The 15,147-nt window shown below is 36.2% G+C and overlaps 1 protein-coding gene across 4 annotated transcripts in view; it reads right to left on the bottom strand.

Moving 5' to 3' along the window:
• The window catches only part of phkb (phosphorylase kinase, beta), a 138,634-nt gene that overhangs the window by 5,278 nt on the left and 118,209 nt on the right, over nucleotides 1–15,147 (bottom strand). For 2 of the 4 annotated variants that reach the window (XM_073908869.1, XM_005166403.6), the window contains 6 exons: nucleotides 11,603–11,661; nucleotides 11,296–11,458; nucleotides 11,136–11,217; nucleotides 8,081–8,138; nucleotides 7,240–7,330; nucleotides 1,059–1,261 (listed from right to left, as the gene is read on the bottom strand). In XM_073908869.1, coding sequence (XP_073764970.1) covers nucleotides 1,059–1,261; nucleotides 7,240–7,330; nucleotides 8,081–8,138; nucleotides 11,136–11,217; nucleotides 11,296–11,458; nucleotides 11,603–11,661 — 656 coding nt within the window. Of the gene's footprint in view, nucleotides 1–1,058; nucleotides 1,262–3,534; nucleotides 3,626–7,239; nucleotides 7,331–8,080; nucleotides 8,139–11,135; nucleotides 11,218–11,295; nucleotides 11,459–11,602; nucleotides 11,662–15,147 lie in introns of all 4 variants that reach the window. The other 2 variants (XM_693105.10, XM_005166402.6) reach the window with 1 other exon arrangement.

Genomic DNA, 15,147 nt, shown 5'->3' with positions numbered 1-15,147 from the left:
TTCAGAAACATTTACAATATATGCACTCCTCGCACCAGCACATTGAATAGTTTGTGGTTTATTTGTTTTGTCCACAAAGTGAACACTGAACCAAGCTTAAAGATGAGCAGAAATATCCAAAACCAACAAATGCCCACATTGATGAGTGCATACAAGCAGATTATTGTACTGTATCTGAAAGGAATACAATGTTGCTTCTAATTTCTGGATACAAAAAGCATAGACGCTGAACAAATATGAATCTTTTTAGCTTGCATGTGTCCATCACAAACAAATGGAGTGTACTTTGAAATGCTCATTAAGTGTGTAACTTTAAATAAAATTTATACTTTGCTTATTTACAAGCAAGAGCATAAAACACGTATATCATATTAAATATTAGTATACAATTTCAGTTTTCGGTGTTATATTTAAACAACAAATTATACATATACAGAATAGTGAAGGTTGCTGCTAAAAAGTCTATTACTTGTAAATGGCTTCAACCTGACCCTCACACTCTAGTAGAATAGAAAGCAATTGAATAATACATTTAAAAGATAGTTATTTCCACTTTAAAGCTAAAAATAATGCTAATAAAGCTAAATCCATGAAGGGTCTATTTTATGGAGTACGCAGAAAACGCAATAATAAAATACATAATTATGTTTTAATTTACACACCATGCCCTCCAGGTTTGTTAAATTGCTGTTATTTCTCTGTCTGCCTTTCTCATTTTCCTTTTTTTGTAGCCATATTCTCTTCTTCCTTCCTTTTTTTTTATTTTCTGTGTATTGTATATCATTGTCATCATTATTGTATACAAAAATCTATTTTGAAACGGACAGGAAGCCATCTGAAGAATTATTTTTCTGTGTGTAATTCTGACTCTCTTGACAAATAACAAATATATATATATATATATATATATATATATATATATATATATATATATATATATATATATATATATATATATATATATATATTTATTTATTTATACTTTGGGCTTTACTTCTTGGCTGCATACTTTGGCCTTCAGACTCATGCTTTGAAACAGAGTAAAGGCGATGTTGTACCCGACACGAATCTTCAGCATGCCACTGAACAGCTCTGGGTTGTTGGAGATGATCCAGCCGATGTGGATGACCAGCTCCTGCTGCAGTACGGCCTCTCTCTCGCCGTGAGGGCTGCACTTGCTGTAGATGATGTCTTTAATGACTCCTGGAGACAGAGGGTTCGAAATCACGATCTCCTCATGCCCGAACAGGCCAAGGGTCACCTGCAACAAAACAACACTGCTGTAAACTGGAGCATTTGTCTGCTAGCACTGGTTTCAAACAAGTAGCAATTTCTATTCTTTAAATCCAACCCAATCTCAGAAAATGGAATGGAACTATTTTAGAAGGTATATGATTTATTTCATATATTGGTTTTGAAACAAGCACTTAAGCAGATTCTAAAAAATAAATAAATAAGAAGTACTCACCAAATCTCAGTGACAATATACTGTAGGAAACACTCCAATATAACTATACTTTTAAAGTAAAGCTTGTACAAAGTATTAAGTAAACTGATAACAAGCATGTACTAAATGTTTTATTTAAATGGATTGTTCACCCAAAAATGTATATTTACTACTATTATTTACTCACTCTCAAGTGGTTATAAGCCTTTATAAGCTTCTTCTGTTTGAAGAAAACCTCCATTGTAAAAAAAAAAAGATAGATACTATGAAAGTCAATGGTTACAGGTTTCCTGCTTTCTTCAAAATGTCTTCTTTTGTTTTCAACAGAAGAAAGAAACTCAAAGGTTTGGAGTAAGTAAAGGGTGAGTCAATTAGGACAGAATTTTTGTTTTTGGTTGAACTATCCATTTAACAGTGTGGATCTGCATAAATATTGCAACATTATAAAGGCAGCCAAAAGTATTAGCATGATTTTATTTGATTCTAATAAAAAATATCAAATTAATTGTGTCTGTGGGCCTTGTTTTGGTATCTCATATACACTAACTGGCCCTTTTATTTGGTATACCTTACTAGTACCAGGTTAGACTCTGCCTTAATCCTTCGTGGCATAGATTCAACAAGATACTGGAAATATTCCTCAGAGGTTTTAGTCCATATTGACCATATTGTGGTCTTCTGCTGCTGTACCCCATCTGCCTCAAGGTTGGACGTGTTGTGCGGTCAGAGGTACTCTTTTGCATACCTCGGTTGTAACGAGTGGTTATTTGAGTTACTGTTGCCTTTCTATCAGTTTGAACCAGTTTGGCCATTCTCTGATCTCTGGATCAACAAGGCATTTGTGCCCACAGAACTGCCGCTCACTGGAAAGTACACTTTTTTAGATCATTCTCTGTAAACCCTAGAGATGGTTGTGTGTGAAAATCTCAGTAGATCAGCTAGAGTAGACCAGTAGAGCAGGTCATCTTGACCATGTCTTCATGCCTAAATTCATTGAGTTGCTGCCATGTGATTGGCTGATTAGAAATTTGTGTTAAGAGCAGTTGGACAGGTGTACCTAATAAAGTGGCCGGTGAATGTGTATGTGTATATATATTTATTAATATATATCTATTTTAATAATAGCATTTACACAGAAAAAAACATTCTGATTAATAAAGTTTTATCAGGTATTCTCGTATTTTCAAAGCTTAGTTTAGGGGAAAAACAAGAGTAATTGTAAAAATTACTACAAAAAAAAACATCTGGGAAAATGTCTGTTATGATTTGCCAGCTAATGCTAAGTGATATGTTGCCATTTTGCTATCTATACAATGAAATGTATACATTGTGGTCTAAGTCTATAAAGGCTGGCTTTGCATGATCTGCTGCTATATCTCCTTATTTTTCCCAGCAGACGTCAATACGGCACTGCAAAGTAATTTACCCAAATCCAAAAAGTAGAGAGCACACAGGCTCAGCTTCTTTAAATTAAATAAGGCTAAGACTCTATAATTCCACATGCAGGTCAGCTCAGACTGCTCTTGTATGCAAAGAATGACCCATTTTCTAACCAAAACGTACCCATTTATCTTACCCACAACATTAGGCCCCTAGGATGCAATTTATATGCAGATTCACCGCTAGTGCGCAGCTCTGATGAATCATTTCACAACCACCAGGGGCTAAACAGGACTGTGTTGGGAAACTATAGCAGTTCATTAAACAAACACTCCACACCACACGTAATGTTTGTCTCAACACATAGCAAATGAAAGGTAAATGCGCACTGATGTTAAATGTAATGCATGGACAATGGGGATGGTAGCAGGGGTTCTGGGTAAAAGCAATTCTCGCCGCAAAAGGAGCAGTTAAGCATCAAATGAAAGGGCGGCAGGTTAGCTTTGCTAGTGATGACTGATGCGATTAGCTATCATCCCTGCTGTTTAATAGGAAGAGAAGTCCATCTCGAGTTCGGCATACAGCTGATTTGAAGATTAAAACTATTTCAAGCGTATTTTGGCTTATAATCAGTGAACATTAAAAAGTTTGTAGAAGTCCCAAACTGAAATTCCACATTTAGGCCTCTGTTCCTGTTTTCCACTTACCTGCTTGCCATGCACTAAAACGCTAGTAATGCTCGGAGCAAGGCTGTCCACTAGTTTAGTTAAGAGACTGGCAGCAAGGCGCACAACGGACCTGGTGAACACACAATACAACACAACAGATGTACTCACTCATTCAATGAAGCCAAACATACAATTGACTGGACTAAAATATTCAACCCAGGCTAATTCTGAAAACATACCGCTATATATATTTCTGGAGAGCATCAAATATGCCCCAGGAGATAAATTTATTTTTGCAGTTTATGTTTTCATTAATCCACCAGAGAGCGATGTGTATGCTTTTTCATTTCTGTCACGAGTACCATTCGCACCTGCTGTTCTCGTGTGAATCCACCTGATGACACTTTCGACTGACTGACTGACCCACCCTCCTCCTTCGCTTAACCCAACCAATAGTGTTTTCACAAGCATTGCTTGACACCTACTTCCCTAAACCCTACCGACAGTTTTAAATAGCAACCCAGTAAAAGAAAAGCCCTCGCCTGATTTTTACCACGTTTTCAGATTTTACCAAATACTCTCCCTGTTAATTATTTGTTTATTTTATTTTTAACTTTTGTTTTTGTCTTACTCGCTTTCTGGAACCATTCTTCGCTGGACTCGAACCCTGTCATCCTGGTCAGCTCCTCTCTGCGTCTAAAGTCTGCCAATGTACATGTCGAGCTAACTGGACAAACTGGTAACAGTGGGAAAGCCGTCCATGTGGAGGTAAGCGGTCAGCTGGTAAGCGCAAAAAGGAGCAGCGCCATACCGCCCCGTACTGTTCGTTTTAAAGAAGAAATGCAGCCATATGTACTTCTGGCTACATAATTGAAGATCTCCAGAAACATGTATAGATACGTTTTCAGAATGAGCATGTGTTGAAAATATTGTTCAATTCCAAAATATATACATTACTCCTATTCAAGTTTGAAGAAGTCTTTGGTTAAAAATATTCAAAATGGATGAATCAAATTGAATCAAGTGCTGTTTTATATATTGAAAAATATTAAGCACAACAGTTTTCAATATTAAGAAATATACATGTCGCTAGCATTTATAGTGTGCCATTGAAGACTAGAGTGATGGTTTGTTTTTCCTGTTTCACATGTTATTTCTGTTTCTATTTTTATCTATTTTTGTATTTCTAATTTTCATGTTTTTTTGTGGCAATATAAACTTGCTTAATAAATAACGTAAATTTAAATCTTGAAAATTACATTCTTTAGCCAGCCCAGGCAGTGAACTGTCAGCTGCCAAGATGTCATTATACAATACTTGCTTTGGTTACCATTAAAGGGCACCTATTTTACCCCTGTGTCAAATAAGTCTTTTTTGTCTCCCGAATGTGTCTGTAAAGTTTCAGCTCAAAACACTCATCAGATTATTTATTATAGCTTTCAGAATATTGGAATTTTCAATTCTGAACACAATGTAGCTGTTTTTGTTGCCTGTGCCTTTTATGCTAGTTCTCCCTGCCCACCGTTCCCACGTGCCTGTCAGAGTGTGCCTCAATCTCTGGCTGTGTGCGATAGATAAACAGCACAGTAAAAGACATGAAGGAAGCAGATCTCAAAGTACGTTTGTGAGAAATTCTACGGTAAGAACTTTCCCAATGATTATTTGATGTATTTGTTTTATCGATGAGTTACACAAAATGTTGTTACAAAGTTCACGCACACACACACACACAGCACCGCGTTTCACTTTGCATACCAAATGTGTCAGGATACAGGGTAATATCCACTGCTATATGGATATTCGATATGTTAATGTGCAAAATAATCCTGATTTACCACCAAAAAACCGGGATTGAAGCGTCTTCATTTATAATTGTACTGAAATGCGGCTGTGGTGATAATAAAGACGATAAAATCGGTGTAATTCATTAACATGTACTGTTCAAAAACATTTTAAAACTCATTCTTGATCACTATTTATGATTATTGATGATCATAGAGAGCTGAACAGACCTTTTAATCCCAGTTGCATTGCACAGGCCCTGTCTTGTTGATATCAGTATACGCGTTACTATGGAGACGTGTTAATACGGAGTTGTCAATCAATTTGGTGGGCGGGGAAACTGCACTTTACGTCACGTTGCAGTGGGCCTTAAAATGGTAGGGATTTGAATCCCACTGTAAAAAAAAAGACTTATTGTATTTATATCACCTTAATATGACTGTGAACACAGTTCTGTCCAAACAGGGTACAAAATTTTCATCATAGGTGCCCTTTAATGATGTTCACTACTTTATTTTGACAAACTTTAAAAATTCTTTTCGCACAACACAAAAAAGTACACTGTCAATCAACATCACACAGCTCCGAACTATTCTTCAAGATAGTTAATAAATTAATTTTATATTATTATAAATTTAATTAAAAAAACAGCCACACAAACAACTGACATTTCACCAAATATTTTGTTATTAGCTTACTAGCAAAAGCCTACCCAAAAATAAAAAATTCCAAACCTGTTTGAGCTTCTTTTTTTCCATTGAACACAACGGAAGATATACTGAAGAATGAAAAAAAAAAAAAAAAAAAAGCCATCGACATCTATAGAATTATTGTTCCTACTACGGATGATGTTAGCTGCTTTTGCATCATTCTTCAAAATATCTTGTTTTGTGTTTAACAAAAGAAAAAAAAAAAGTTAAACACTTAAGTGTGAGTAAAAGATGAGGAAATTTTAATTTTGGGTGGAGTATCCTTTAATATGGTCTCATGTGACTTTACCATATTACAAATTTTATATTATTTTTCACCTTGGTGAGGATGAGAGAGATCTCTTATAAAAACGTTGACCCTAAACTATTGAACACTGATGCACATCAGACTTGCTGCCTTACAAGCAGTGACAAATTATATAGCTAGAGGTCAACAGCAGTTCCAACAAGAACTCCGTGAACCTGACGAACTTCAGATTTTCAGAAATCTAATTGTAATGCAGCATGATGCTCATTTGAATAAATGAGATGTTGTTATATATTCCGAGATTTTGACCCCCTGTAGCATTTAAATCCTCATTAATATTTCAAGCTGGGCCCTCTGGGATCAAAACGGTCAGGAAAACTCAGCAGCTCAAAGTGACAAAGTGGCATTTGGGCATTCAGATCCTACTGCTGTTGCTCCTGGACTGAAGTAACCCTTCGTACACTTTGGCAATTTATATTTCCATTTATCTGCCAGGCACTTTTTATGCAAAGTAACTTCCGGAGTGAATGTTTTTTTTTTTTTTATCAGTGGATGCGCTCCAAGGAAAATGAATCAATGATATTAGCTTCGTTTGAGCTACAGGAACCTATTTTAATGTTCACCAATTTCAAGTTTAGCTGATGGATTCCTCTGAGGAATTAATATAAACAGGTGTTATGGACAGGTTACGCTGCCACACACATAATGGATTTTAGCTCACAAACAAACTGCGAATGAGACACTGATATACTGGCGACTCAATCAAAGATGCAGCAAATTACAAAGTAAATAAATACCACAGACGCAAAATAATTACAAAAAAAAAAAAATAGAGCTGCATGGTTTCTCTGTGCATGAGCATAACAGCTTGACTCAGCAGATGTGAAGAAAAACAACAACAACAACAAGGGATGAGTGTTGCGTGCTCATGAGTTAACATTTTTTAGCACAGAGTCGACGCTTGCATGACACATGCAGAGGTCGTTTGCCCCACTGGCTGATTACCTGCTTGCCATGGACCAACATAGTAGTAATATGAGGAGCTATAGAACCAGCAAACTTCTGGATAACGGCCGCAGCACTACGCACCGCCAGCCTACATAAGGTTTGCGTGTTTAAAACATATATACAGTTAAAGTCAAGTATTAGCCCTCCTGTGATTTTTTTTTATTATTTTTCAAATATTTCCCAAATTATGTTTTTATCCGATATATTTTCAATAATGTTTATTCTTCTGGATAAAGTCGGATTTGTTTTATTTTAGCTAGAATAAAACAATAAACCTTTTAATTTTTTAAAAAACATTTTAGGGCAATTATTATTAGCCCCCTTAATATATATATATATATATATATATATATATATATATTTTTTTTTTTTTTTTTTTTTTTTTCCGATAGTCTACAGAACAAACCACTGTTACACAATGACTTGCCCAATTACCCTAACCTGCCCAGTTAACCTAATTAACCTAGTTAAGCCCTTAAATGTCACTTATAGCTGGATACTAGTATCTTGAAAAATATCTAGTAAAATATTATTTACTGTCATCATGGCAAATATAAAAGAAATCAGTAATTAGAAATCAGTTAATAAAACAATTATGTTTAGAAACCTGTTAAAAAATCTTATTTGTATTAAACATACATACAGGGGGCTAATAATTCAGGGCGACTAATAATTCTTACTTCAACTGTATATGCGCATAGTTTGTTCAATTTGATGCAAGATTAAAAAATACAACACACAAGTAAAAAAATTGTTATTGGCATAAACATATCAAAGGTCACCATGGTAATAAGAAAATAAGTGTAGTTTCACATTAAAGAATAGAGGAAAATCCTACCAAAGCTTCCTGCTGCCAGCTCTTCTGTAGATTCTCTCCAATTCATCCTTAAGATTCTCTAAAAATATAGAAAGATATATTCAGACACTATGTACTATTTAAAACATCATCCCTAAACAGGGCTTGACATTAAGACCTGCCAGGCTGCCACCTCACCAAACACAGGTAGATTTCAGCTGTGGCGGGTTGGACAGACACCTCCATTAGCCACTTTAGTCAGTTGACAATAATTTTTAAATTGCCAGTGCTGGCTCATTACTAAATATTAGAACTTAGGTTAAAACAATATGCGTGCAAATCTGATCAGCATGACTGATAATTGTTCATGCGAGCAAAAGAAAGCAGGTGAATACCGGATAAGAGCATAATCAGGCGATTAGTGAGACACAGGCTCTCCTCACTCAATGACGAAGGCTCCAGTGTCGCAAAGCAACCGTAACTGGAAACACAACTGGTGCGATTGGTTCTATTTAAAATAGAATGGAAAATAGCGATGCTTGTGCACTCACAGTTCTACTCCAGCTTTTTGTTAGCAGCAGTGGTTGCCACTTTCACAATTTATATGAAATTGCATGTGACACTAAAAAAAAACAACAATCCATTTGCTCATGCTCATTGAACAAGCTCATACACAACACACTCAAAAAAAGTGAAATGAACAAGGAGGCATGTGTAAATAACACATAATAAAAATCAAGTCATTTTAGCAGGCCAAAGTTAAATATATGCACATAAAATATATTTTCCCAATAACAAAATGGTGGCTCGGGAAAATGGTGAGTGGCTGGTAACATTGGAAATCTACTAGCCACAGTGGCTGGTAATCAAAAAAGTGAATGTCGAAATCCTGTCCCTGGAGTATATATAGACCCGAACATTTGCTGGAGCTACATAAAAATAAATAAAAAATCCCATATAAGTGCTTATTTAATCGGTCCATGCTTGTTCAAGAGTGTGAAAAGTCTTGAGCGTTTAGATAAACTGTAACTATGGGAATTATAGCCATGACAAGGGTGTGCGAGCTAGCATTGCCAAACCCACTTGCTTAGCCATGAAGGCACTAAATGGATTACAGCTGTGGACATTTCATTCAGATGAGCTGTAAAAGCAGCCATGCAGTAAGACGTGTCCTGTGGCTCTTGAAAAAGCTCACTGCTTCAATAGTGCTAAAATACTCTGGCCTGACACATCTAATCATTAAAAGGGCTGGCAAAAAACTGTCGCAGAAATCAAGAGAAACATTTGATTGCACTTTAAAATAAATCCTTTAATTAATTAGGGGTTGTTTCCAGGGGAGCGGTTGTACCAGCAGTGCGCAAGTTACAAATGTAGCCTAGTTGCGACATATAAAGGGACACTAAGTTACAACTTATGCACTAATAGTCTTATGCTGCACCACTGAACTTAAACTTTAAACAGAACTCTACGTTCCAACTGAATATTTTCGGAAGCCTTTTCCTCTAAATAGTGGTAGAAAAGAGATCAAATTACATTGAGCTTGTGATGATAATAAAGGACCACGAGTTGTCATAATATTGTTTTTCAAAGACTGTTTTGTGGTTTGATTCAACTGAAATGAGAATTACTTCATTACTGAATTTTTAAAGCTTTTAGTATCTCTAACTCCTTCATGTTGTGTTCATGTGAATTTCAGGCTATTTAACAATTTGAGGGGTTATGATTGGGTTTTTACGCCATTCCATGTCACTGCATTACCTTACAGCGTAAGGTAACAAACTATTAACTATATTCTGCCTCAAAGTGGATCTATCACGCCCATTTTTACAAGATAAAAAAATAAAATAAAATAAAATTAATTAAAATTAATTAAATTAAACAAAATAAAATAAAAATTTTGATGTCGCTAGAGCAGGGGAGCCCAAACTTTTTCTAAAATACGGCCAAAAACCAAACTTTCTTAAGGCTGAATTTATTTAATGATATTTAACAATACCTACAAAACATTACTATCATTTATCGTTTATAAAAGAATAGAGTTGCACTGGTTTTTGCCTTCATTTGCTGGCCTATATCTTCTGCATAGTTCTCTGTTTATCAAGTGACAATATTTACGCTTTAAAACATTTTGATTTATTTACATTTAATTGAAACATTTAACTTTAGTTTGCTTTTTTGTAGCTCAGCAATAAAACAAACACACAAACAAGGTTACGTCAAGTTAGAAATGAGGATCTCTGTTATAGGCATTTGCCCCAACCCTCTCCATCATTCTCAGATAGGATGTGGGACCAGTGGGCCCCACTTTGGGCATCTCTGCCCTAGATGGTGTTTATGAAGTGTCAGCTCAGAATACCTAACTCATAATGTTGCATAACTCTTTGAAGCTGCCCCTTTTAGGCATTGATCCTAATTGTGCTATTTTGGTGACTGTTGCTTTAAATTCAAATGAGATTGAATTCTCAGCCCTATTTAGGAGAGCAGGGCAACAAATGCCCATGTGTCAGCATAGTAGCAGTTTCAAAACAAGACTAACATCCTATACTAATGAGGGAGAGAATAATGGGCATGGCTTTCCCCCACTGATGACATGTACAAACGGAGAATGTCAATCAAAGTTTTTTGCATGTTTGTTTTTATTAAGTGTGATCATAAAAAATTAAATTAATATTTTTTTCCCATTAAAAGCTGGTTATATTCACAAACTGTTGCCACACAACTGTGTTTAACCCCCTTATAAAAGTGATTTTGCACAACAGGTCCCCAGTAAGAGCAAATGGTGCGATCCAAAGTACAAATTTAGATGCAAACTAGCTAGTAGTTATACTAAACCTTTAGAAGTGCCCAAACTCGCTCCTGGAGGGCCGGTGTTCAACAAAGTTTAGTTCCAACCCCAATCAGACACACCTGGACTAGCTAATCAAGCTCTTACTAGGCTTTTAAAAACATCCGTGCAGGTGTGTTGAGGCAAGTTGGAGCTAAAATCTGCAGGACACCGGCCCTCCAGGGCCGAGTTTGGGCACCCCTGCTCTAGTGCATTCAAATTTAAGCAAAAGCTCATGAACCTTAACCCTACCAAGATTACAAAACCACATACCATTTGTATTGAAGAATTCAGGGCCTTCTTTTTTGAGGAGAATGCTGGCCAGCTGGGCTTGACTGGCCAGACAGTCACAATCCTAACAACAGAATATGAGTTACTTAAGGCAGCAAATATTGAACACACAATCATTTACAGACATGATCGTTAAGCTCACGTTGAATTTCTGCAGAATTTCAAATGTGGATTTATTGAACCATTCCTCGTCATTGATCTCAGGCTGCTGCTCCAGATCAGAGGCATTGGGTGTGCTTGTTTGACGCTTCACCTTCGAGTGCTTGGGCAACTCCAGCTCCTCAAAGCTCTTAAATTCAGGGATCCTACAATACAGAACAGCGGAAATGTTTTAAAGGCAGATGAATGCATCAAAATAAGTGAGTTTCTTTCTGTTGCCTCAATATATGAACAATATTGATCGTAAAGCTGAGGAAAATAAAAAGGTGTAAATGGAGGTTAATTCTTACTCAGCTTCATTGACGCGTAGAAAATCCAATTGCTCCACCACAGCGCCTGATATCAGGGTCTATAGAGTTACCACAGAAAACACAGATATTTATTGAAGACGTGATAATTCATGTAATATGATCTACTGTAAATGACACACTAAGCAACTACAGAACCGAGGGACGAATGGAGTTACTACGTAACAAAGGATGGATAGCTGATTAGAACCATTTTCACAATGCACATCCATATTAATGATTAATGTATCATTTCAGTTCTAAAACAGACTGCTGGAAATTGTATATAATTTCAACGTTTCTTGGCTTCTCCTTCACATAAATGGTTTAACTCAAATAGTTTGATAGATCTTCCATGAACTTCTACTCCATTTTCTGTCACATCATCTGTCAAGAATTCAGAAATATGTACTTTAACTAGGTCTCTCCAAACATTTTAATTAGATTTTTTCTCAGCCAGTCATTGTTCTGCTGAAATTCTGAAATGGAAAATCACATAATGGATTGTCTTAACGCAAGCTATTGAATTAACTTTGAAAGGTTAAAATAATTTTGACCTTGTATCTGTCAAATGTGAACCTTCAATTCCACATCATTATATAACCCCTGGACCTTTCTGATACATTTCATGGCAAGCTTATGTTCACATCTGACTCTGTCCAATCCAATCAAACACTAGCTGTTAAAAATCAAGACTCTGCCTACATTTTCTCCAATTTTATCTTTTGTTTTTACTTCAGGGTTGTCATAAAATGAGAAAAGTATCTATGAAGAATTTGTGTTTTTTTCAATCATAATATTACAAAGCTGCTCAATATCTCACACTGACAACACTATATTTTCCTTATTATGCTGTATATGCTTTACTTCACACATTTAGAGCTGCTTCCTTGCTCGTTTTTTTGTTCGCTTTGTTTTTCTGGCATTTTTTGAAACTTGAGGTGCTGTCCTTGGAGACATTTTGACAGGCTGAGCAATTTTGGAAACATTTACCACAAATCATTCTTCACCATTTAGAGGTAATGGCTCACACGGTGGTCAATGGAGTCTATGAACCTTGAAAAATGACTGTTACTATTTTCAACCTCATATGTACAGCTCTATTTTTCCTTTAATGCACCACTATCTACAGGTAGATGTTTTAAGCTGTCTGACCGAATGATTCAATATATTGTTCTTGTCAGTTCAAACGATTGGGGTCAGTAAGAATTGGGTTTAAAAGGAAATTATACATTTTTAGCACGAACGTATAAACATGCTCAAAGGAGACAGTAAAGACATTTATAATGTTATAAAAGACTGGAATGCAATTATTTTGTGCTATCCTAAAAAGATAATGGTTTCCACAAAAATATTACATTGGACATAGATTTGTACACTGATAATAATAAAAAAGATCCTTCAGTTTCAATTCAACATATTAAAATGATTTCTGAAGAATAATTTGACAAGGAAGACTGGAATAAAGCCTTCTGAAAATTCAGCTTTGCCATCAAAAGATTACATAACATTTTCAAATTATTGAAACTTTTAATAATGTTCGATTATTATTTGTTTAACCAATGATGTGCTTTGGTTAAGTCACATGATGTCCAGTGTTTTTCTGTGGCTTGATTTCTGACAGACTGGCATTTATTGAGAGTACTTGCAATTTTAAACATCGATAAAAACAAAGATCCAAAAAAAAAAAAAAAAATAGGAAACATCACCTCCAGTAAGTTAGGATGACCTATTTACTACTCCAAAAAGTTTTTATCAATTTGTTTTTTGTAAATCAATATGCTGCCAAAATAATGGCATGTGCAATATTGCAATAAGTTAGCTAGCTAGCAAGCTCAGCTTTTATCTTTTAAGTTCTAAAAATAACAACATGAAGGCTAATAATATAATGTTGATTAGTAATATGTTAATGACGTTGCATTATAGATAAAACAAAATATTAATGGCAATATCTTTAGAAATAAATACAGGGAACAGTGTATTAGCGAGCACCACAATGTTCTATGGTAAGTGAAAGAAGAAAAGGACAGAACTGTCTCTTCCAGCAGATGAAAATGAGGATGAGATTTTACTGACCGTGGGAATGGTGTAGATTGAACATGTGATGTAGAGCAGTAATAGACACAGTTCATGTAAGTTAGTTCAGAGGTATATAAGACAGGTGAAATACAGTATATAGTACAATGTATAAACATTGTTAGCTAGTAGCTATATTATTCTGATGCATATGGAGACATTATATAATAACAGCAAAAGCCAGATCCTCACTTCGCTTACACTGGGACCTTGGTACAGAAAGAATAAACTGATCAAAAGACCTTAGAGACCTACCAGGATTATATACATGTAAGAAATCTGATAAATAAGATGGTGCCAGACCATCTAAGGATTTATAAACATAAATTAACCATTTAGAATCAATCCATGACCTAACACGCAGCCAGCCCAAAGAGGAAAGAACTGGGGAAATGTGTTCATGCCTGCGAGTCAATGTCAGAAGTCTCGTAACCGAATTTTGGACTAATTGCAGTTTATTCAAAGCATTTTGACTGATATTAAACTGTGTTAAAGCTTATAATACTGCAACACCAATTAAATCAAAACAAACAACATTTCAAACAACAAAATTATTAATTATAAGGACAGTTCTAAGTTAGACATTTCTAAAGCCTGGTTTATACTTCTGCGTCAAGTGATCAGCATAAAGCCTGGTTTTTACTTCTGCGTCAAGTGATCAGCATAAAGCCTGGTTTATACTTCTGCGTCAGGTGACCGGCGTAACCCACGCCGCATGCAATGCGCGTAGCTGTGCATTTATACTTCTGCGCGCTGTCTCTGTTGGTCTGCATTAACACTTTCGAAACGCTAGTTGGCAGTGAGGTGTTAATGTTCCTCTGTCGAGTTTCTTCGCTGCTTTTTTGCTTTTCCTGAACACTTCCGGGATGTACTAGTGGCTCAAACTCGCTCATTTTGAGGCAGGAACCGGCGGACGTGCAACAACCTTAACTATGAGGTAAACACAAAACAAAACTTTCCATCCGGAGCTTCTTTACGGGACTCCACACTTGTAAACAATCGCTCCATCAGGCTCGCACCATTCACGCGGCTCTCGGTCCCGCCCAGACTCGTCAGCGCTACCACACCGACCAATCACAGAGCTTGCGCTACGCGTCGTTGCGACATTTAGTTACTTTTTTTGAGAGGTGCAGGTCAGCGACGCCGACGGCGAAGGGCTATGCGTCAGCGCCGTAGCATACGCCGGCGTTTGACGCAGAAGTATAAATCAGCCTTAACCCACAGCACATGCAACGCGCGTAGCTGTGCATTTATACTTTTGCGCGATGTTTCTGTTGATCTGCATTAACCATTCTGAAACGCTAGTTAACAGTGAGGTGTAAATGTTCCTCTGCGTCAAGTTTCTTCGCTGGTGTTTTTTTTTTTTCTTTTTCGATACGCTTCCTGAATGTACAAGTGGCTCAAACTCACTCGTTTTGAGGCAGAAACCAGCGGACGTACAACAACTTTAACCATAAGGCAAACACAAAACA

The sequence above is a fragment of the Danio rerio genome, chromosome 7 (genome assembly GCF_049306965.1).
Source record: "Danio rerio strain Tuebingen ecotype United States chromosome 7, GRCz12tu, whole genome shotgun sequence".
Classification (NCBI taxonomy): Eukaryota; Metazoa; Chordata; class Actinopteri; order Cypriniformes; family Danionidae; genus Danio; species Danio rerio.
Note: the sequence above shows the minus strand (reverse complement) of the source record. Positions and strands in the feature narration are given on the sequence as shown.